This window comes from Plecotus auritus (assembly GCF_963455305.1).
Source record: "Plecotus auritus genome assembly, chromosome: 6".
Taxonomy (NCBI): Eukaryota; Metazoa; Chordata; class Mammalia; order Chiroptera; family Vespertilionidae; genus Plecotus; species Plecotus auritus.
Genome location: NC_137773.1, coordinates 160,390,996 through 160,416,658, shown reverse-complemented (window position 1 = coordinate 160,416,658; position 25,663 = coordinate 160,390,996). Strand labels below are relative to the sequence as shown.

General features: G+C 39.0%; 1 protein-coding gene across 3 annotated transcripts in view; it reads right to left on the bottom strand.

Annotated features, from left to right (window-relative positions):
• The window catches only part of RARB (retinoic acid receptor beta), a 728,677-nt gene that overhangs the window by 414,805 nt on the left and 288,209 nt on the right, over window positions 1–25,663 (bottom strand). For 2 of the 3 annotated variants that reach the window (XM_080674944.1, XM_080674948.1), the window contains exon 4: window positions 12,096–12,543. In XM_080674944.1, coding sequence (XP_080531070.1) covers window positions 12,096–12,273 — 178 coding nt within the window. In that variant the 5' untranslated portion in view covers window positions 12,274–12,543. Of the gene's footprint in view, window positions 1–12,095; window positions 12,544–18,007; window positions 18,139–25,663 lie in introns of those variants that run through there. The other variant, XM_080674945.1, reaches the window with a different exon arrangement.

Here is a 25,663-nt window from a genome sequence, read left to right as displayed (position 1 = left end):
AGGGGGAAGGAGGAGGCTGGGAGCAGGAAGAGATTAACCAAAGAACTTATATACATAACCCTGGACACAGACAATAGTGCAGTGAAGGCCTGGGGGGAGGTGGGAGCGGAGTGGAGGGGTCAGTGGGGTATAAAAAGGGGACATCTGTAATACTTTCAACCATAAAGATAAAGTTTCAAAACTAAAAATAAAAAAATAAGCATGCTGCTCAACATTTTCCATGGCCTGGTGTCTGTTGGAGTTGATTCAACATTGTTTTGTAAGGGAAATCCCTCTTTCTATGAGTGGGGTAGGCCTTCGGGTCCTCAGGTCCTTGTTAAGGGAGTATAAGCTCAACTTCATGGCTTCTCAATGCTCACAAAAATTTTTGGCTGAGGAAAATGGTTTTATGATGTGCCTAAAGGCTATGAAGATCATTTATTTATCTTGACACTCTAATATTTATTTTTGGATTAAGTTCAGATTGTGAGAGAGCTATGTACCTGCAGACATTGTTTGGGACCCCCACAGGGACCTGCTTTCACCGACTGAGCTTTAGAATGATTAATTGAGCCCACATTGAGGGGTGTTATTAAAAACACAAACATACATAAACAGAGTTGGATTTACAATGTCATTAGGATGTGCTTATCTGGGTGGCTGAGTGACTTCATTTTATGAACCTATCAACTATGTAACTGGTGAATTCTCTTCTTGGGGTAGGCTCTTTTTTTAGGTCATCTGAGCAACATTTATTATCCACCTCATAGAATGTATTTTCATGCACCTGCCTCAAATTGGTTTCAATCAATTTTCCCTATACTTACTTTCTCTATCCCCAAATGTACTCCTTTATGATTTTAAAAAGTTTCACATGTAATTTTTAAAAGTTGTTTTAAGACTTTATTTCCAAATAAAATAGGATGTACGTAAGTTAATTTTAAAAATACCTCATGTATTTGTTGTAGGAATAAACAAGATAATGGATATACTTTCTCGTGTAGGTGATGATTATGATTTTCATAGGCAGTAATGCTACTAACAACTGTAATCGATCTAGAGTTTATTTAAGCAGAAGAGGACTGGGACATAGATGGATTACATGGGTACCATATGGCACAGTCTTTGAAGAAGCTGATAGAATAACTTTCTCATTCCAAAATGATCCCCTTGGAAATTCTACCACTGCAGTCAGCATCTTAACTTAAAAGTTACCATTTCAAAATGCAAATATATCTCTGAAGGGTTAATTTCTTAGAAATGAAATCAGACATGAATACCTTTAATGTGTTACTTAGCCCTTGGAAGGCAAGAATTCTGATTTAGGTAAGATATTTGTTTCAATTGAATACACTGAATTAGCTCACTAAAACATCTCCCTTCTTTTGTTTAATTAATTCCACAAGTTATTTAAGGCATTCATTCATACAGCAAACATTTAGTGAGTATCTACTATGTGCCAACCACTAAGCAGTGAGGATACCACAGTGAGCAAGATAGTCATGATCACTGAATAAAGATAAAGAAAACATCATGGATAATGCCATAACTTAGAACTAAATACTATTACTATGCTCCCCAAACTTTGTCCTAAACCCAAATAAACACCCTCAAACATACACCATATATATCTGTTAAAAAAAGAATAATAAGCCTGGTTGGTGTGGCTCAGTGGTTGAGTGTCGACTTATGAACCAGGAGGTCACAGTTCGATTCCTGGTTAGGGAACATGGCCTGGGTTGCAGGCTCGATCCCCAGTGTGGAGCGTGCAGGAGACAGCTGATCAATGATTCTCTCTCATCATTGATGTTTTTCTCTTTCTTTCCCTCTCACTTCTTCTCTGAAATCAATAAAAATATATTTAAAAAAGAATAATAAGTATTCTTAATACTTAAAACTACATTCTATTACTTCTATAGAATGTAGTTTTAAGTATTAAGAATACTTATTATTACTACTTCTATAACTTGTTTTTCCTGTTGGACATTTTCATGTCCATATATTCACTTCTCCATAAATATTTTAAACAACTGCTTATTATTTTCATTCACTCTATATTTTATTCAATCATTTTTCATTAGGCAGGAAGTTTGTCTCCAGGTGTTTTTTAAAATTATAAACAAGTATGTGTTAATATGTGTGTTTTCCAAGCACACCAAAACATTTAGTTCTTTGGAATAAATTCATGGAGCAAAAGCCATTGTTACAAATATTTTAAGGCCTTTGTCATTTACTGGAAAATTATTCCATAGAAAGAACATATAAATTTTCATTCCCACCATCAGGGCTGTATCTGAGTATTTATTTCTCCATAGCCTGAAAAACAATGGCAACTTTTAAAAAAAAAAAATTGGTCTTCTCAAGAGCAAGAAGTAAAATCTTAATTTGCGTTTCATTTTAAAATTTGCATTTGTACAATTACTTTTAAGGCTGAAATGTTTCCTTGGGGATTTGTCTTTTTTTTTTTTTAATATGGATATTTTCTGTTCCGGGCTATTGTTATTTTTTCTCTATTTTTCCTTTCTCCTGTCTGTTTCTAACACGTGAAGGATTACCTACAGGAAATCAGGGCAAGTGTCAAGGATGGTGTAAAGGTCACTTCATATCTGAGAGATTTCCATCAGAACTGAAGAAAATCCCTGTTTTATAAAATATTCCATCAACTGAGTCTAACAAAAAAGGTTTACTAAATATGCTGGAGGGTAGCTTTCCTTCTAACCACACGATCTTCACCAAAGTGCTATTTACTTGTGTGAAATGTCATTATTATTTTTTTTCCTTTACGTTTTTTTTTTTTTGTGTGTGGATTGGCCAACTTTGTAGCCATTAAGCAGTTAACATTAGAGTAGCTTGGTATTAATAGAAGCAAAACCACATTGTTTGAGAAATGTACCTTATTATAGACATCACTGAATTGACACCAACCATTAGAGATGGTCTCTACAGACAAAGTGACCTGCAGAGTCGGCAGGTCCTCGGAGGAAAGGCTGGTTCAGTCTTTGCCCAAGTTCCCTGGCCCTGAGGGGAGCTCCTCTGCCAAAGAAAACCTCAACCTCACATGTATTTCTTGGATGTGAAATCCTTGTGACAAATACACAATCATTCAGCAGCCATGGATACTCATGAAAGAGAGTCCTTTCCAATACCCTAATTCCAAACCACCCCCTGGGTAATTTTGAAGTTTAAAGGAAAGTCTTGGCAGAGTAGAAACTGTGAAGTGAAAACTTCCACATGCCCGATAGAGACACTTAAGAAATATGGAAAGGTACATGTGTGTAGAACAACCTGTATGTTTGGGAGGCAATCATTAGAATGAACAGTTGACAGAATGACAGTCCTGTGACAACGAAGACTTTTGCTTATGAGTAGATGGGTTCTGACTGCAAAGCACAGATAAGAATAATAATGACTGCTTATCATTTACTGAGTCTTTACTGTTATAGCATTGTTACAAGTAGTTCACATGTATCAATTGGTGACAATTTCCTCACAACCCTTTCGAGGTGCTATTATTATCCTTATTTTATTGGGGAGGAAGCTGAAGCACATAAGAGGTTAAAAAAAACTTGTTTTAGGACATAGATTGGGGTCTGGAAATAGCAATCTCTCTTGCCCCATTTCTAACCTCCTACCTCCTGCACCATACCCGCCCCCCCCCACCCCAAATGATCCCCATGAACACCATTTTTGGTTTGACAAGATGAACCTTTCCTAATCGGTACGTCTGTCTCTGACTGTAAGCTCCCTGAGGTTAGGGCAGTCCCTGTGCAGCACCCTGTACAGCACTAAATTTCAGGATTCACCACAAAGTCATGGCTAAATAACTTATTGCTATCATCCGTGTCAACAGGGCCACAGATAACCACTGTCCTTGTTTCCAAAACACCCTAAAACTTTTGTTTAAACATTTGCAAAGCTTATGGGCATTTGGTAAAGTAGCTCAGCACTAAATTAACAATTGATATTCTTATTGGAAAGTGGTCATTTTCATTAGTACAAAAGCTTTTTTTGAGGTTTTGGCAACTGGGAATCAAGCTTACAACTCAGGCATGTGCCCTGATCAGGAATTGAACCATGACCTCCTGATTCATGGGTCCACACTCAACCATTGAGCAACACCAGCCAGGCCATATCATTTACTTTCTAAGCACTTTACTTGACACTGTTAGTCATTTTCCACTGATTCAGTCATGTATTCATTCATATATTCATTCATTCCAGTAATCTTTAACATTTTGGAATCCATGCTTCTTTTAGTAACATATTTTATAACACCTACTTTACTATTTCAAAATGAAAGTTATAGATAATAGAGTCCACCTACACATATAATTTCAAAGTGGTTAACATAATTCCCATAACACAATATTGAGGAAGAATTTTTAAAAGTAACTTGTGATAAAATAATTGTGATTTCAATGTGTAAAGGCTAAGCCATAAAGGAGTGTAAGATGCTTGCCTCTATATGCAGAATTATAGGAATGTTTTAGCTACAAATACAGATTGAAAAAACGCATGGTATTGGTGACTCAAATACCAAGAACAGCAGTCCTCAGTGACGTAATTTTCTAAAATGGTGGATGATTCTTAGAAATGTTCCAAAAAAAAAAAAAAAAGGTCAGGCTATACTTGATTTACACAGCAATTACAGTCCTAAAATAACTCAGGGCATAATAAAAGCACACAATATTTCACATTTCAATATAAAATGGAGTTATGGTTTATGTTTTAGTTAATCATAATTTATTCCTGGGGAGCTCTTAACATAAGAGTCTGGTGAGACATTGAGAAGTCACAAGCATATGAGACCATTTTTTATTATTTGCAACTATTGTGCATAGTGCAGGACATTCAGCCTCCTCACTCCTGCCGATTAAATGCCCAGAGGGCTCCCTCATTGTGACATCCAAAAGCCCATCCACAAATTTCCAAAATCTCTGACCAGTGAGAACCACTGAGTCAGTCATTCCACATACCTTCAGTGAGTTTCCGACATGTGTCTGGCATCAGGTTAACAGAGGAGCAGAGGAGGAAAGTTATGAAAACAACTAAAGACAGCAGAATAGAATATGCATCATAAATCAAAGCATGTACAGTGGGTGTGTGGGTGGGAGGGGATGTCACAAGCTTTACAAAATCAAGGCCTTATAGGGCAAAGAGCAATCAGGGTTTTTAGATCTAAATGGTTTTAGGTAATTATGACCTCCCAATAGGATTGCCACATCCTTGAAGACAGATACAGTGTTTTAAAAGTATTTTTATTTCCTTATATCCACAGCCAACATAGATTTGTTAAAAACAAACAAACAAACAAACACTGGCTTTATGCAAAGCAAGAAGAGTTCAAACCCAGTTTCAACATTTTTATCTAAGCAACCTTATGAAAGTTGGTTATGTAGGTCATTGTTTCCCTATTTCTCTTTTCCAGTTGGCAGAAAGAGGTAACACCTGTAGCTAACTAAGTAAATGGTAACTACTTTTAATATTTATTCTCATGGCAAAGTTAAAAAAACAACAACAAGAGAGTTGTTGGTACCACCTAGCCATTGGTTGACCTGATGGCCTCAAGTTCTTAGAGGTGGTCTGGAGCTCAAAGAATAGAATTAACTAGTCTCTCTGTCTTTTTCTTGTCTTCAGTCTGTTTCTCTCTCTTTCCCTCCCTCCCTCTTTGCATCCCTCTCCCTCTTCTTCTCTTTCCCCTTCTCTCTTTCCAGTTTAAATGATCAAGAATCATTCAAATACCAGAGGGAGTCAAAATAGAAAAACAGAGAAAGAGTAGGAAGCAACTATCACTTTAAAGACCCAGCATAAGTCTGTACTAGCAGAGGTTCTGTGGGACTGCCTGATGTACATCCTGAAGATGGCCCAGAGCGTGGCACCTGGTGGTGATTCCATCTGTCCTCATGTCCATCTACCTGTACAGAAGTTAATCTCCCATCACTCAAGTTCATCTCAATGGGTTTTTCTTCATTAGGGGAAAAATAGACCATATGAAATATATAGAAGCTGCAGATTGATGAATTCATCAAGACAGAATTTTGGAACACATTGAAGTCCTCATATATCATAGCCAACTGTTGTGGTAATTCCAATTTTTACAGGTTCAATTTTCATAGAGTCAAAAATGTGTTTTTTTTAATTTCTCCGCTTAGTTTAATTATCTAATAAGTCGATAACTTTTTGTATATTCTTCCAAACATGCTCTCCCTAGGAATAATCATTGGTAGGATAACTTAGAGATAAATCCATTCCTGTTTTTATGATATGCTCTGTGGACTGAAAGCCCATTTGTCTTTAAGAACACACTTCCAGAGTTGAGATTCTCCTTTGGGCATTGTAGTTAATTTGATAAAATTGAACAATAATCCTTTTGTTTCTAATTCATGTTCACATACTCTTGATCCCTTTGGGGTAAAGTTCAACAAACAGAATGAGCCTAACTCCTCATTAGAACTATTTAGAGAATTACACACTGTACTAAACCAGAGAGTCTGGGGAAATTGTAGAGATATTAGGAAGACACAAAAATTCTTTTATCTTGGGGGAAGAGAGGCACTGTACACAAATAATCAATACCTTTAAGAAATGAACTCATATAATACACATATAGCTATAGGCCTATGCAAGACCATTAGAACTGTTCAATCATCCCAAATATGTAAACTCTATTTCTAAAACATTGAGGTAAAAGCATTTACCTCCCTCCCTCAGCTTCAAAACTTCAAAGTATCCAATGACCGAAGGCAGATGAAATAGGCCAAGTAGGTATAATTGGTTTATTCAAATTCCTAACAAATTTATTTTACCTTATTTTTATTTGGTTTAAAAATAAGAAAGATACATATATATGACCTATTCATGTATGTTTATGTGTGTATATATATGTAAACATACACATAATATACGTGTGTGTGTGTGTGTGTGTGTGTGTGTGTGTTTTATTTGGTATTCACTAAATACCAATAATATACTAAGCCCCAGACATCTTAAAATGAGATGTGATCCCTGTCCAGTGGGGTCATTGTATATGTTTAAGGACAAATATAACTCACAGTAGAAAGAAGACAAGACCATAGAGCAAGGGTGATGGATAATAAGAATTAATGAGTTGGTTTTAGTAACCATCAATCTGCATGTATTTAAAACAAGATCAACACCTCAGGGACAATTGTCCTTAACATACAGTAAGGAAGTCCAATCAGGTAGCCTACACTGCTTTAGACAAGTTGGGTAACAAGACTCCTCTTAGTTTAAGACAAGATATAGAAATAAAACTCATTTTATGTCCTGTTGTTGGTAATTCTGAGACTCACAGTCTGTCTCTCCAGAAGGTTGGGCCTTTTTTAAGCATATACCCCATTTTGTGATTTTGATAGGAGAGCACTTTCTGGTCATTAAAGAACCAGGGGAAGAACTCTCATTTTAAGATGCTAAAGTTAAACTGAGATCATTTTGAGAGTGGCTCTAAAGCCAAAACTTTTAACAATATTTTATAGCTTACAACAACCTATAAAAAAGCACATGTGTGGCAATAAAACAGAACAAGCAGCAATGAAAGGAACATAAAGAGAGACAGACGGACAGTTGTCCAACTTTCACGGAGCTCAGGGACACGAAATTTTAAGTGTTCCCTGGCATAGCATATCAGCTTCGTTCTTGTTGGAAATCACCCTTGCCTGAAGGTGACCAGCTCTCTACTCATAGGACAGAGCTAAACAGAGGCATCTAAAGTGACTCCTTAACTGTGGGGTCCACCCTCATCGCCCCATTTTAATGAAAAATGATAGCTTGCTTCCACAGTAGTTGGTGAAAGTAAAGAAGTTGTGAGGTCCTTTCAATGCCCTTTATCTCTAAGGACCTCCTGAAGCATCATGGGAAAGAGATACCCATTCACTGCACATGGTACATGCAATTAATCTGAGGGGTTAAGTTGGCCTCATTGCTCAACCCAAAGGGAAAGACATGCACTTTGTGGACCCAAGATGTTGGCTTGAAATTTGGTTCCAACATTAACTAGCTATATAAGCTCTTTACTTTCTCTAAGCTTCATGTTTTCATCTATAAATGGGACTGCTGCTCATGGCCTGGGATCAAAATTGGGAGACTATTATAAAAAATTAAGAATGACATACATTATGTGCTTAGTGGATGATCCAGGAAGTGCTTGATATATGGCAGTGTTTTTATTACTTATTTAAACTCCCTCTTTTCTTATATGTTTCCTGATTTCTAAGCTTACAGAGACTCCATGATACATGAGATAAGTCAGAATGCAAAGACAAGAATGTGCACACGTAGGAGCTGCCTTAAATTCATCTCTCTCCTGAAAGCATGAACCATTTGTTCCCTAGGATAGAAGGTTTTGGAGAACACAGTTTCTGAAAAGTGGCCACATCTTTCCCTCTGAATTGTGAATGGTGACAAATGGTCAAACCAATAGCAAGAATGTCATGCTGCATAACAGCAGGCACCAAACAAGGAGATATGGGTTTTTGCTTGCAAATGGCTTGGAGACCAGGAAAAAAATCTGACTATACATCGCCTGCTAGAGTTGAAAGGGCCTTGGAGATGATCTTATTTCATCCCTTTATAGTACAATTTTTCTTTATAATTTATCATTTATACTCTACTTCATCCTCAAAATACTTGAATATGATAATTAAAGAAGACTATTCTTCAAATAAAAATAGTTTATAGTTGATGGGAGAGAAACTGAGACAGGTTAAATAGCCATATATTTATATGTGGGAAGGGGGACATCTGTATTATAGGAAAAGAGTGCTTAAACATATTGATTTCAGGTTCTAATCTAGGAGGACAGGTGACCAGAGAATTGGAAGTGAATGGACAGAAGTGTAGGGAGTGGGTGTAACATCAGTAGCCACAATGGAAATTGCTCTCACTTCCCTTTAAGGTAGAAGGTTGTTGAGCCTTTATAATACAGGATGCTAAAAGAACCCTGTTACAGGGCAGGAGAATCTAGATGTGTACAGATTATGAAAGAAACACCATTAAATCCTATAGTTCAATGACAGGACCCCCTTTATGGAGTCATTCCCCAAAATGTTTGTTCCCTTTGCATTCTATATTAGCCGGCTTTTCCACCCAAGCATGTGTTTTGTTAGTTATTGTGACTTTATAGAATTTGGCTACCTTCCTAATTAACCTCAGGACGTGAATAAAACTCTTAAGTTTATTTTTAGCCAAGAGAGCGTCTGTGTGCAACTTTTAAGACCTTCCCTTGTTCCCTGCTCTTCTAAACCACAAGCTATAACAAAGCTCCCTATTCAAGGGCCAGCTAACTGACTGCATAGTAACAGTGGCTTTTCAATAATTTCAATCTGAGTGGTTTTCATGTGCTTTGTCTGTAGCAAAAACAAAACGATGCATTAGCCAGGATTTGAAGTAAGCCAACAATAAAGTTTTCAGCCTGAACTTTCTGTACCTTGTTCTCTGTCTGCCCCTTCTCCAGCCACCTTCAAGGTGCAGTTACTCAGCACCCTAAGGCTCTCAGAAAAAAAATTGTCACCCATTATATATCCCCCCCCTTTTTTTGAGCTGCAAACCCTCTCCTTCTAAAGGTTGAATCATATGAAACTACCAAGGTTTGACCAATTTTGATCTAGAAAAAGCAATTGCCTTATGGTTTAACCTGGTAGTGATAGCATCGTGTGCTTTATTAGTAATTAGAGGCCCAGTGCATGAAATTCCTGCACTGGTAGGGTGCCTAGCAGCTGCGGGCTGCCAGCGGGGTACTCCCGGCCAGCCCCGCCCCCCTGGTTGAACTCCCAAAGGAACTCCTGGTCGAGGGGACAATTTGCATACTACGCTTTTATTATATAAGACTATGAAATGAAAAGAACAGCCTTGCATTTAGAGATACAGGGAGCCCTAGATATGATACAGCCCAACTCATCCAGGGTACAGGCTGAGCCACTGAGGCTCTGATTGTGGGAAGAAATTAGAAGAGCTAACATCACCAGTTTGAGACAGAGCCTAATTAGATGTAGATGATTTGACTCCTATTTCAATGCTCTTACCTTCATAACAGGGGTCAGCAAACTTTTTCTGGAAAGATCAAGATAGTCAAGGTTTTAGTTTTTGTGGGCTCTATGATCTCTAACATTGTAGCACGAAAGCAGCCACAGAAAATATGTAAACAAATGACTGTGGCTGTGTTCCAATAAAACTTTATTAACAAAAACATGCTGGGCTGGATTTGACTTATAGATTGTGTAGTTTGCCAAGCACTATTCTATAGAATTCTTTGACCTTAGAATATCTGTGAAGAGATGGGTGTTGGATTTACATATTGAGAACCTGTTGAAGTGTTCAGGGATGCTAATCCAGCATAAAGATCTCACCCACCATTAACTATGCTCTGTATTTTTCTTAAAATCAGTAACCAAAGGATCTTAAAGTTGCTGGGATTTGTTGTGAGCACCTAGGGGCTGCAGCTACCTAAGAGTAATATTAGCTACCTATCTGTAAGATAGCTACCTATCTGTAAGATTAGATATCCCAGAATGGGAATAATACCTATGTCTTGTTTAACTCTTGGCTACATGTAAAAAATACACTTCTGATCTTAGGGAAGAAATGCATTAGACATGCTGTCCATCAGGCTGGCTGAGTTATGGCATTAGATAGAGGTAGTTGGGTGAAATTTTAATGGCTTTAATAATAATTTAGTCAGACCCCCTTTATGCGTTAGCTGAAAGCAACTTCACTATATCATTTGCATTGGGTGAACAATATTTTGAATACAGGAACTATTTCCATTGCTCCTGATAGCAAAGAAGCTACTTTGGCTACAGCTACTCTCAGTTTGAACTTGAGAAACATGGGAGAATGTTATTAATCATTTCAAAAAAATTATAGGTCACATGCTCTGGTCAGAAATTCAGAAAAGAAGAATTATAGTCAGGTCATTCCAAGAAGGAAAGTAAGTCTATATATATCAGGCACGGTAATACTCTGATTACCATCGACATCTCTGCAGTGAAAATCTGTCCACCAATCTGCTCATCTGTCCATCATGCATCCAGACATGAAGACATCCAAACATCTATCCCCTACTAATATACCAGGAGCTAAGGGATCCTGGTTAGATGAGGTATCCCCCTGCTCCCAGTGAGCTAAAAATGTAGTGGGAGAGAGAAGATAAAGCACAAATATCACAATAAAGAAGAAAATAAGGCGGTACTTCAAAATAAAAATGTCTAAGTACCAAGCAAATATTTGGAGGAATTCTTTAAAAAGCAGCAAAATGCAGAGTAATCACCAGGAAGAGCTCTGAAAGTGCTCTTGTTGAGCTGTGAACCAGGAAGAACCTGGAGTAGGTGCTGTGATACCTGGTGTGGCACGTGGAATCAATATGCCTTTTTACCAGGCAACCCAAGTCTAAGAGGTGGGATTGTTCACTGGCTATCATAGTTTGTCCTTAAACAGGCAAAACTTCTCTTTTTAAATCACATGACATAGGTGCTTTCTATGAATAAGTCATATCAGTTGGAAGAATTCTAACTCACTTTCATTCTATCGTACTTTACATCCCACATTTTAGAGATCGGAAGTAATAAATAGCTTAGTAGAATCAAATGGTCAAGGGCATTTAAAAAGCTTATGTGATATGAATTGGTAGCAAAGGTCCCTGGGAAATTGAGAACAATTATGCATGTTATCAGTACTTGGGAAATGAGTAAGATAGACAAAGGGAACTTTACGACCAAAATCGATGTTCAATCCAGGGTTATCATTAATGATTTTTATGGCACCAACTACTAATTCACTATTCACATCATTAAGTGTCTAATTTCTTCAGGTATATTGGCCGCATATGCTGATTATCTTTTATAAAATCTAACAAAATATCAGTCTATACATTTTATAAAATCTAGCAAAATATCAGTGTGGCTTCGAATGACCCAAATTCTAAAATTCACCATTTATCTGTTTCATATTTCTGCCAATAGCACTAAAGGTACAATTCTACACCAAGAGAAACCAACATCCAACAGAATAAAAACTCACTCCAGATATGAACCATCCTGTTTCCTCAGGCCCATTAAGCCAATCAACAAAGAGATAAGAGAGGAGATTCCAGTGGTACTTACTTGCAGGTGACGGGGTGCTGCATCCACTTGGAGGAGGGTGCCCATGAAGGCCATGAAGTGGAGGCAGGGAAAGTCCTCCGATGACCGGCGGAAAGAGTAATGGGTAGGGTGCAGCTGGATAGTGAGTCATGTGTCCATTCACGGCTGGGACGGGACATGCGTGGCTACTGGTGGTCATGTTTCAAACCTCACAAAATGGAAGGTGTTCTGGGGTGGGAACACATCACTCCGGGTCTTGGACCAAAGTTGGAGAGGTAAATTCAGGGCAACACTTGAGTCTGAGCTGTGTTCTGGACCAAAGGCAAGACAGTTCAGCAGCTGACCTTGCGTCTCCCCAGCATGGTTTATCCACCTCTCATGTTGCTATGCTGATGATGGATATCTTTCCTTTTTCTTTCAGTTTGAGGCTGGGAAAGGCTATCACTCTAAAAGTCCAGAGCTGCTAATCCTGTAAGAAAAAATATATGTATGTTTATATTTCACAAGTCAAAAATAGTCTCCTCTTAATCAAGTTATGAAAAATCTCTAATATTAACCTGTCTTTTAATTCCCAGTTATTCCCCTACACTTACTACTTTAATTTTCTTAAGTGTTCACATTCTAATATAGAATGAAACTTACATACAATTTCAAAATAACTCTATCTGATATTAAATATCAATCTCCACCCACCATCATTTCTATAGTCCTCACCCTGCTTAATTTTTCTCCATGGCACTTAACGTGATCCATTACACATTGGGAGTGTTTGTTTTTGTTTGTCTCCCATATTAGAATGTACTCACCAGGAGGGCAAAGTTTTTCTATTTTGTTAATAGCTCTAGTTTAAGCTCCTATAAGAGTACTAGACAGGCAGATGCTCAATAAATATTGGTTGAATAAATGATTTTTTGCTTATTTTATAAACAATTTGATTAATGTTGTCCTAACCTTTATGCTTCCAAGATTTTACATATCTCATATGAAGAACTTCGGATTTTAATGCAGCCATTGGGAATGATATACCCAACAAGATAAATAGAATTGTGGGAGAAAACTATAATCTAATAAAAGGTAAGTAAGATATAGTCATCAAAGATCAGAGAAATATATCAACCCTTATTGTCAACAGTGTACACTTTTATAAGAATACCATCTGTCTTAGGTTGTTCCTTCCCTGAGGAATCTTACCCGTCTCTGGCTAACCAGTCATCCTCCGGGCCAAGCAAAGTGATGTGAGGTTCAGTTCTGTCTCCTTGGTAGCCTATGCCCCCGTGGCCTCCACGCCCAGTACCTGCCTTGGGATCCCCTGGCCTGCTGGCGGGGCCTCAGCACTGATCACATATCGCAGAGGGGCCATCAGGAGAGAACTTGGGGATCAACAGAGGTGGGGCACAGACCCTCACCCCCCCAACCTTGTAGGGGCCTGAACCCTCACCCCGTCTGAGGGAGGTCTCCTGCCCCCATGGCTGCTTTGCTTCCCACGCCCAGCTCAGATAGGGACACAGGTGACAGACAGTGACTTGGCCCAGCTCAGATTGGGACCAAGGTAACAGACAGAGACTTGGCCGACAGCAGCTGCCCTGTATCTAAATCCAGCCTTGCACCAGGAATGCTCAGGGCCTACTCAAGAATGCAAATAATCCTTTCCACTAATATTTACAGGGTAAATTAAGATTGTTGGTAGAGTATTAAATTTGACAGTAAAATAATAAGTTTTCAGATTAATTTAAATAGGCTAATTGAAATAAGTGAATATTCAAGAAAATTTAATTGTACTGGACAAAAAGCTGTTCCTAATGCGGTAACTAAAATTTCTATTGGTAGTTCATCTCATGGTAAAATTCCTGAACATGCAATGAAACTAAAGCAGTCATATTTTTGTCAAAAAATTAAAATTTAAAGTCATCAAGACTGCATTATAAAAGTTACAAAAGCCTCCATTAATCAGAAAAGGGGGGATAGAAGGGTAATATCATGTAAGGAAAAATATCCTATAAGTAAATCACATCTAGAAAACTTTTACTTTACAAAATTAGTTTTCATTTGTAATGCTACCAGCAAGACACCCATGAAAAACACACATGGTGTCTAAATAAGACAAAGGAAAATCGTTTGGGCAAAAATAAAAAGGATCCCAAATCAATTATATAGAAAAGATTCCTTTATTAACTTTTGGTCAAGAATATGTTTGTATATTTTCAGAAAACAACTCCAAGACCATGTGGATTCCTGCAACCGAGAGGAATTGACAGGTCTGCTCCAACCACGAAGACAAGATGAGAAACAGTCCAGAGATGGAAGACGCTGACGACGCCTTGCCACGCCAGCAGTCAGCAGCTGTGCAACACAGCAGGTTGCCTAGGACCAAACCAGAGAGGGTCGGACATGCATTGCCACCATGTGCCCACCATCCAGATATCATTGCTGACATGTACACTTAAGGAACTGTTTGACATTGAAATGGGGACTCAGAACTGTTGGACATGGAAATTGGGACTCAAACATTTTTTGTTATTATATCTTTATTTCTAGTCTGCAGACGCAAGATTTTTTAAAGGAATGAAATGGGGCAAAAAATAGATACAGAGGCAAAGAAGCATTGAACAGACTGTCAAACTACAGCAGGAAGGCAGAGGAGGTTGCGGGGGGGGGGAGGTGGCGGGGGGCTGTAAGAGATCAACCGAAGGATTTGTACACATGCATATAAGCATAACCAATGGATACAAGACACTGGGGCGGGGGGCAGGTAAAGGCATGTACTGGGGGGGAGGGGAGGCTGGGGGAAGGTCAATGGGGAAAAAAAAAAAGGGAGACATATGTACTACTATTTGTAATACTTCAAACAATTAAAAAAAAAAAAAGAATACCATCTACCCATCCATCTGTCCAGCAATTTATTCTTACGACCATAATCCATTTGTCCACTCATTCAATCATTCATCAGTCAGTCAAATCCTAACTTACAATTATGTGCCAGGTGCTGATGTAGGTACTAGAGACATACAGAGTGGAGCAACACTAATGTGGCTTCTGCTCTCATGGAATTTCTAGTTTTAACAGCTCCCAATTGAGGTCATATTGTTGAGGATGACGAAGCTGCCCTGTCCCCTACAAAGGGCACTTTCAGGATGCTCAGCACTGAGAATTCCTCAAGACAGGGAATGGAAGAAGACTGAAATAGATTTGAGGGTGGGCTGGCTATGAACTTCAGAGATTTACCTTGGCCCTGATGACCAATATTCAGTAAAAGTCAAAATTCTGGAGCTCACTGAATAGCAAGCCCTGGGTGTAAGCCCACGTTGCACGAAGCAGGAACGGTATCTCCAGATCAGCATAAAGGCCAATTGTTAAGAGCCTGATTCTAGAGTCAGACTGCCTAGGTTCAAATCATGGCTCCATCCCTTTGACAATTACCTCTCAATATGTTGTGTGTGTGTTGTTGTTTTTTACATTTTAATTGGGGTAATAATACAATTTACTTCAGAGGAGTGTTGTGAGGATTAAATGAGGTAATATCAAGAAAAGATCAGGCCGAAACCGGTTTGGCTCAGTGGATAGAGCGTCGGCCTGTGGACTGAAAGGTACCGGGTTCGATTCCGGTCAAGGGCATGTACCTTGGTTGCGGGCACATCCTCAGTGGGAGGTGTGCAGGAGGCAGCTGATCGATGTTTCTCTCTCATCGATGTTTCTAGCTCTCTATCCCTCTCCCTTCCTCTCTGTGAAATATAAATAAAATATATTAAAAAAAAAAAAAAGAAAAGATCAGTATCTGATGCAGAGTAAAGACTAGGTAGATAGTGAACAGTTGGCAAAAGTTTGCTACAAATACGTGTATTGTCCCATCAGATGACATGCTTCTGAAACAAGTTTGCTGGAATGGAAAAGAGGCTTTGGGGTTAGGGCAGGGGAGAGAACACATCACAAAAATCCTTCGGAAAGAGATTAGGACTAAAACATTTGTCATGGAAATGAAGAAGAAGAGGTGGGATTTAGATAAATTTAAGAACAAAGACTCATGAGAGTTTACCACTTCCTCAGTTTGTGAAGTTAGCGTTTGGTTATTACTAATCCTAAAATGTTCCAATACATCACAACTTCCACTTATTTGTCTGCTGTGTGTCAGGCACTTCACTTATGTGCCGGGTAGGTCTAAGAATAGTCCCATAAGGCAGGCATTATAATCTCTATTTTTCAGAGGAAAAAAACTAAGTGAATTTAAATGACTCATCCTTAATGTCACAGAGTCAGCCCGAGGTTAAGACAGAATTTGCACCTAGATCTGGCCGGTTGTACTATTTATGCTGAGCGCCTGCATTGTCTGGTTGTGTCCCACAGAGGAAAAAGTCCATGAGCAGTTGTGATGGGAGCGGCTGTCCTCACTTAGATGACATTCTCGGCAGGGCCTCGAATCCCTGGCCTATTAATATTAAAAATGAGCATCCTCAACAGTCAGACCATATGGTCCCAGGCCCCCTGCATCTCCACGAAACCTTACCAAGGAGACTACATCCCTGGTTGGCTTATGTAACACACAAAAGGGATGTCCCACCCCAAATATCAATGTCCTTTTCAAACTTTCAAATCATGAATTGTTTCTAGAATGAAAAGAAAGCAAATGGACTATGAGAGGTGAATGTTTCCATTGCTTTCTCTTCTAAAAATCACGCACCATCTAACATATTTAGCACTTGCATTTTGCAGTTTGCAGCAAATTAATTAGAAAATAAACAATACCATTTAGTGTTTGCTGCACTTCCACTCAATTTGATTTTTAAATCTCACACACACAAAGCCCAGCATTGTTATCAGTGGTCTTTTCTATCTCCATTAGACAAACTGCCTCATTAACTGGTAGAGCTGACAGTTCAGCAAACCCACCCCCGCAGGGCACAATTCTTAGATTTTTAAAGCTGTTTGTTTGTTTGTTTTTACCAACCAGGGACTATTTCTACCCTCACTATCCTTTATTTCTCTTTGCTTTCAAACACTTCAGATTTTTGGCATCCTGCCTGCCTGGTTAAAAGGTCTGCTATCATGCCTAGGATCTTAAAAAAAAAAAAAAAAAAAAAGACTGATACTGATAATAGGCAAACGAAAAAAAAAAAAAATCAATGTGTCGGGAAAATCCTGTTATGTTGGTGGAAAACTGTCTGAACGGTCACTGGGTCTGTGTTCACATATGTGACTGATTAAGGCTATTCCTGGAAGCAGAGAGTTTTCTTTGTTCACTGGTATTAGCAGTGGGTTTTTTTCCCCCTTCATGTCTGATTTGAGTTTGGGCTCATTCAGGGTTCTTTTCTTCACCCCCTGAGGCAAAGAAAACAGGAGCTGGGGTGCAGGAGGGGAAGGAAGTGGGGACTGGGTCAGGAGGTCTTGGATCTACCACCATCATTCCCTGGGTGTCAGTTTCTTCATCTGTGAGAGGGGTCAAGAGAAGAGGAGTAGGTTTTAAATCAAGTTTCTTAAACTGTGTTGTTCAGAACACAGGTGTCTTACAAGAATACTAAATTTTTAAAAATGCTGAAAAAATATTTTAGGGCAGGAAACAGAAAAGATTTTTAAGTAACTGTTTGCATAGTTGGTGTTGTTATATTCAGGAATCTGCCTTTGATAAACGGTGGAATGACAGGACGGAGAGTGATAGGTCTGCCCACCAACCGCTTGGACGAAATGTGTCACTGCAGAGGCAGAGGCCACAGAAATCGTTAACATCTATGCTTGTATCTGTGAGATCATATTATAGGTAAAACACAGTATATTTTCTCCAGTTTAATTTGTTAAGGTTCTTGTTCCAATATAAGGTTTAAAAACTTACATTTTAATCATTTCATGTCACATTTAATTCACTGGAGGTTGTTTTTAGCTTAAATTTTCATGCAAGCTTCCAAGCTTATACTTCTAAATATTTATTTTATAAATATGATACTTACATATGATTTTTTAAAAAGGCCAAATAGTTCCTTTTGACCAGTGGTTCTCCAAGCAGAGGCCCTGGTCCATCAGCAACGGCATCATCTGGACACTTGTTAGAAATGCAGATTCTTCAAACCCCACCCGAGATCTACAGAATCAGAAATTCTAGGTGAGCCCAGCAGTCTGTTCTAACAAGCCTCCAGATGGTTCTGATTCAGCTAAAAGTAGAGAACCACTGCTCTAGGCACAAGATTGGCAAATTTCTTCCTCAAAGAAAGTAAATATTTTAGATGGCAGGCTGTACAGTCTCTGTCACAACCACTCCACTCTGCTTTTGCACCAACTTCTTAGGGCAGAAGAGCAACCCCAGCCAATCCATGAATGTGTAGGCATGGCTGTATTCCAATAAAACATTATTTACAGAACCGGCAGCCTGCCAAATTTCGCCCATGGACGACGGCTTCCTGACCCGGCTTTAGATTCATAAAGAAAAACAATAATTTACCTTCCCCATCCTGAAGCTCTCCTCCCTACGAGAAATGACTCCAAAATATTTTAGCTGTTGTTTTTTTTTTTGTTATTTATATTTATAGGTCATATATTTAAACAAGTTTTTTCATAATTTCGTAACCAACTACCTGTTGGTTTTTACTGTAAATGTGATTTAGCTCTTTTAGGCTACTGCCCACACAAATAAAACTCTTCCTCCTGTCTTACTCCCAACATAATTTCATCACAACTTGAAAAAATAAAAAAAATCATTCAATCAATCTATATTATTATGCTTACATAACTATGACTAGGTAAATATTGTTACAGCTGAGCCACACGATGCACTCTATTTACAGTTCTTTTCTTATAAAACTTTTGGGTTTTCCTGGAGTTAATAATTGCTTTGTTTATACAATTTAATTGTTTTTGTATCTATGAATAATTCTTTCCCAACTCTCTAAAAATTTTGCCAGACATGTCATATGATATATGAGTTCTACAACTGGGGACATTCCTCCCACCCCAGGGCTGGCTGGCTGCTTTCCTAGCCTCATGCATTGCTGTCAAAGTAGAACTTTCTATTATTGTTTTTCTGTTTTCTTGGAACTCTTTTGTAGATCTCATGTGTTCCATTTTCTTGGTTTATTTCTTCATCTTGGTGGCTTTTCTCCTTAACTTTCTGAGAAATAGTGCATGGGAGGAAGAGTGCATGTTTTGAGACTTTTCATATATTAAAATATTTTTTAGGTTACACCTCACGTCTGTTTAATAGTCTGGCTGGATTAAAACTGTGGTTTGGAAATAGCCTTTTAAATTAAAATTTTAAAGTACATTGCACCACTTTTCAAGCTTTCTATATCGCTCTGGAAATTCCTAATACTATTATAATTTCAGACCCTTTGTGTGTGACACTTTTCTTTTTCTGTAAGCCTTTGTCATCTTCTCTTTATCCCCTATGGATCTTTTCCTACTTGTGCTAGACAACTGGGAGAGATCTTCAATTTGGTAACTCATGTTCTTCTGTTAAGAAAAATTTTGTGGGTTTTTTTCTTAATATTATTTGATAATATCTTCTTTAACCTCTCCTTTTGGAAATCTTATTAGATAGTAGACCTTCTACATGAATTTTCTAATTTTATTACCTATTTTCTCATCTTCTACTTCTTCATCCATACATTCTGCAATATATTCCCTGCATTTAACTCCCAATTGCTCTATTGAATTTAAAATTTTTTATATGTAGAGAGAGATATATTGTTCCATTTATTGATGCTTTAATTGGATGCTTCTTGTATGTGCACTGATTGGGGAGTCACCTGCAACCGTGGTATACTGGAATGACACTCCAACCTATTGAGCTACCTGGCCAGGGCCTTACTCTATTGAATTTTATGCTTATGCTACCATATTTTTAACATACAAGAGTTTTTATTATTTTTCCCATTTATTTATAATTCTGCTTTTTGTCATGAATGCCTTATCTTTTCTGAATACCATTGAGGATATTAATAATAGTTTTTATTTTAATGTCTTATTCTGCTCTCTACATCAACTCTGTTCCTTTTCACTTCTGTTGTTTTATTTCCTGTAGTACTATATGCATTTCTCAAGTGTATTATCTGCATAATCCTAGCCCTATTTATATCTAAACGGGAAAACTTATGGCAAGCACTGTTTTCATGAGCAAAGCTTGTCTAAGGGTGCATTTCCTGAAAAAGTAATCTAACTTGGACATTTTTTTGTGGGAGTCCCACAATGGGAGTTTTAGGCTTTTTTTATTTAGGGTTGAAAGGTAGAAAATGCCACCCCAAAATATGCTGCTGTGGTATATTAATTATTTTGTGAAGTAGGCACTTGAAAAAACAAACACAAAAACAGGAAAAGCAGACTTTCTCTGAACTCTCCTAATGCGCCTAAAGACAGATCCTCCAAAAAGGGGATAAATCTCCTTCCCAGCCGTTTCGTGAACCAGCAAAGACTTACTCTTCTCACCAGAGAAGAGTCTAGTCAAACCATTTACTCCCTCCTAAGCAACTCCATACCCATCCCCTTCCCTATTAAGAAGCGCTTTAATACTGAATTCTAAGCCACCTCTGGAATGACTCAGTTATCTTTCTCTGGTTATCATCAACGTAAACATGAGGTGTATGTGTTAATAAACTTTTCTTGTTCTTCTCTTGTTAATCTGTCTTTTATTACGGGGGTTTCAGTCAAGAACTCAGAATAGGAGGGGGAGGATTATTTTTCCTCCCCCACAGGTTCCTAGGTAACTTCATTGAGAAATCCTCTACCATGCTGCCCAAGATAGGGACGAAAGAAAAAGGCTTACTGAAAAGACTTCTGGTATTTGAAAGGAAGAATTAAGCCTGGGGCTGCCAGTGGGCTTACTATTAAATGTGTAGCCTTTCACTTCTTCCTCCTAGTCTAGTACCACATTGATGCTGGGTGTCCAGAACAGTAACCTCTCTAGTTCAGTATCTTCAAAGAATAGACTCATCTTTCCTCCCAGGGTTAGGTTGCAGTAAGTACTAGAATGTAAGAGGTGGAGGAGCAGCTTTATTGCTCCTTGTTTAGAACTTGACCATTTTTTCCTATCTCAGTCATCACTTCCCGCTCTCAGGATATCTGGTGCCTCTACACTTTGGGACTGTCTCAAATCCCGCAGCTTGTGTCTCCTTCTTTAGGCACTTAGCAATCTGCTTTCTGCACTTTGCTGATTTATTCACGACTAATGCCCATCTACTTCCCATCTTCAAAAAATGCTGCCATTTCCTGTCTACAATTAGCATGTGTCCTTGTTAACTTCAATGGTTTCTTCTTTTTCCATCTCCTTCCTACCATTTTAGTAAATATTTGGGAGGGGATAAGGAAAAGTGCATGTTGTTCATCCATTATATTTCACTAGAAAGTCACTGAATTTTTAAAAAAGTAACCTGTGGTCAAATAAGTTTGGCATACCTAGACTGAATGATCCCTTAATGCTGTTCAGTTCTAAATTAATTCTTCCTATGAAAAGGGAGTTAAAGAGTAATCTAAGAGGGAAGGGTTCACTCAAGACCCCAGCTGAGATAAGGTTCCTTCAGCATGTCTAAATTGTTATCAGTATATGGAAAAAGAAAGACAGTACAACACTGGTGCCAATCTGAAACTAAACAACAAAAGGTGAGATTTGACCTGCCTTCATGAACATGCCATGGATTTTGTCAAACACCTTCTACTAATAAGCAAATAAAGATAGAATTTGATCCGCCTTAGCCATGCACCTGCAGGCGTATTGGATAATTAGAAATGCCACTTAATGCATTGATGATTTCATATGTGCTTTCTTGAAGACTCCAAATTGGAGAGAGGACTCTTATTAGTGTCTGCCTTGAGACACAGGAACCCAACACTTCAACAAGGCAATTAATGGTAATTTTACTGTGCTGGCTTCAATTGTAGTCCAAGCAACAAAACAGACAAGATTGTGGGAGAGAACACTATATCCATTTCCTCCTCCTAAAATTCAATGACACCATAAAAAACAGACAGAGGCAAACAAAGGATAGATTTTTAGATTTCTTGTGATGCAGCACAGACAGCTCTCCTGGGTTTCTTTAGCTGATTTAGAATTTGTTGTGGGGAAATCTTTGCTTCAACAGACTGTACATGCATTGTCCTCTTTTTCCAGTTTATTTTAGCTCAGACCTCCCTATTTATTTAAGGCATTGGTTCCAGGTAATGCCACTTAAAATTTCTCAAATGCATTCAGCCAAATACCTGTTTTCAGCAAATATTCCGAACTCAGCAAAAATCCTGTCAGTTGCTTTCACTGCTATTCTTGATAGAAAAGAAACATGGCTTTAAGGAAGTCAGTTTTGCATGCCTAGTAGTTTTGCAGCTTTTCTTATATCCACCATCTTCATCATAAATGTTACTGATAAAATTATGTTCAACCTAGGGAAACCGCATTGAGTAACTTAAATTTGACCAAAAAGAGATATTTCTTATCTCCTATTAATTTAATTTGGGAATGAAAGAGACAGAACAGAGTCATTTAGAGGAAATAACACAGTCTGAGGAATTCCTTTGACTGCCAAATGAGCAGAGAGTGAAATCTGAATCACTCCTCGGCATCAGGAGGAGGTCATTTGGCACATTAAAGTCCTATTTTTAAAAGCATATACAAAATGTCCCTGTATTCCTTTTTAGGCCATTTTTATAAGATTCCATCTGCTAAAGACACCCAAAGTGAAAATAAGACTTTCAGAAAATAACCAGCAGGAATATACATACATTAGAATGTACAAGAATGTCTAAGATTTAACTTCAAAAGTTATGGGAATAGTAATATAAATATGGGTTCTTAGGGAATGAACATTCAACCCAAAGTTGCTATGTATGCTAGCATGACACATACCTCCTGAAGAGTCAGCCTTACCTAGAGTTTTTCCAAAACATAATGTATAGATTATGTGTTGGAGCAAATATCTGATGGTACCACTGTTTGTTTTTAAGAAAAGTAGCAGCAGGCAACCCCTTGTACAATGTCTTCCATGCTTTGTGTCATGGAAACCTGCCAAGCCAAGTAAATGACTAGACTAGAGTCTGGTTTTCAAGGGAAAGTTGACCACCCATAGGCTGGTGAGTGACCTAGAAGTAGTAGTATTCCCAACAGGAATCTCCATGTTGGATGGTAAGACATCTATACTTACTATTAATTGGTTTTGAATGCCCAATACACCAAGAAAGACATAGAAAGGAGACTGGCATGCACATGGGGAGATCTAGAGAAGTGGGCAGAAGCCAAGAGGCTAGAGAAACCATGACCGAGCAAGAGACACGAGACAGAGAGGACAATAGACCCAAGGTATTTATAAAAGTAGGTAAAACAAGTCACAATAGCTAGTATTGTGTTGCTAAGGTTGGCTTTAGTGTCAGGAACAGCATTGTTAATTTGGTGAGGCCTGAATCTTTAACTGTTTAATTATGTTGTATTTTGCCTTGCTTTTCTCTTTCATACAACAAACTACCAAATTGTATTTCTAAGAAGAGTGGGGAGGCCAAAGACAGAAGAGAATGATGAGAATTGTACATGTTTGAGCCCATAGAGACCATGAACTAAGTCTGGAGGAGGTTTCTGATTGACAGTCCTACTTTATTATCTTAGTCTGCTAAGGCTGCTATAACAAAATGCCATAGACTGGGTAGCTTAACAACAGACTTTATTTCTCACAGTCCCAGAAGCTGGAAAGTCCAAGATCAAGGTCCAGCATGGTCATGTTCTGGCAGGGGTCCTCTTCCTGGTTCAAAGCTGGTGCCTTCTTGCTGTGGTTTACATGGTGGTGATGGTGCGGGAGGGGGGCTGGTGGTGGGCAAACTAGTTCTCTGGGGTCTCTTTTATAAGAGCATTAATCCCAATATTTATGGCTCTGCCCTCATGACCTATTCACTTATTAGAGGCCTCACCTCCTAATACCATCACCTTGGGGGTTAGGATGTCAACATATAAATCAGACCATAACATACATAGAATTAGTTCTCTGTGTAAAGCTCCTCTACACCAGCTGTGGTGAACTGAATAATGGCTCCCCAAAGTGTCCATATCCTAGTTCCTGTAACCTGAGACTATCCTATCTAATAAAGAGGGAATATGCTAATTGACTCTCATGTTGTTGCAAAAGATGGTGGCACCCACAGCCAATAAGGAGCGAATATGCTAATTGACTGCCCCACCCTCAAAGATGGTGGCGCCCACAGCCACAAGATGGAGGCACCCAGTCCCCTCAGCCCCGCCAGAGTGGCAGGTGCACAGCAAGGCCTAAGCCTGCCCCCAGGTGGGCCCTGCCACTCCGCGCACCTGCCTCCGGAGTCCTCCAGTCCCCTCAGCTCCCCAGCCGCCCAGGGCTGGCCCGAGGCACAGGAAAGCCTTGGATGGCAGCTGCCCAGCTGCCCAGGGCTGGCCCGAGGCAAAGGCAAGCCTCAGATGGTGGCTGCCTGGCCGCCCAGGGCCACCCGAGGCTCAGGTAAGCAGGGCTGGCCAAGGCTTGCACTGCTGGCAGTGGCAGCAGCAGAGGTGTGATGGGTGCATCACCTTCCCCTGATGGCTGAGTTGCCTCCCACCCCTGAGGACTCCCGGACTGTGAGAGGGGGCAGGCTGGGCTCAGGGACCTCCCGCTCCACTGCATGAATTTTCATGCACTGGGCCTCTTATTACCTTATAAGTCAAAAGGGACTTCACAGATGTGATGATATGAACTTAAGAATCTTAAAATGGGGAGATTATTCAGGTAGCCCAATATCAAAACAGGGATCCTTGTAAAAGGGAGGCAAAGGGAGATTTGATTACAGAAGAGGAGAAGGTGATATGATGATGGAATAAGAACTGGGAGTAGTATGCTTTAAAGGGAGAGGAAGGGGCCAACATCCAAAGAATACAGTCAGCCTTAGAAGTTGGAAAAGGCTAGGAAACAGATTCTCTCCCCAGATCCATAAGGAACCAATTTTGCTTAAACCTTGACTTTAGCTCAGAGCAGCTGATTTTGGGCTTTTGACATCCAGAGCTATAAGATAATATATTTATGTGGTTTTTAAACAACTGAGTTTGCTGTCATTTGTTATAGCAGCAACAGGAAACTAATACATCAGCCCACTCAGAGGCTTGAAGGATCTAATAAAAAACATGAACCATAGCACTAATATATTACTCATCCTGGAGCCAAGAGCCAATTTTGCCAAAATAGAATTTTTCTCCCTGGAGGGAAAAACCCACTGTGTGGTATTGGCCAGGGAGAGAAACTTGAAGATGCTCACCACTGCCTATTAAAATTTCCTACAACACTGAAGCACAGATGAAGCCCCATGATGTCAGGTGTAGAGATGTGGGTTTAAAAGGAAGCCAGGGGTCAGAGTCATGTCAAGAGAAGAGGCAAGAGTGTGGTACCTTTGCTGGGAATGTACAACCATTCCTGAATGAATGTTTGAAATGTTTATTTGACAATTTTGCCTTTCTATATGTCATGTGAAAATTGTACAAGGTCATTTATTTATCTGCAGCTTCAGAGCTTCCTTGAAAATTGCCAGAGTCTGGGCCTATGTGATAGGCTGTTTAACCTGAAGTGGATGTGATGGAGGCAGTTAAAGAATAAAAATGAGAGGATTTGTACATGCATGCTTGTAAAAAGAGTCTGAAACAAAAAAAA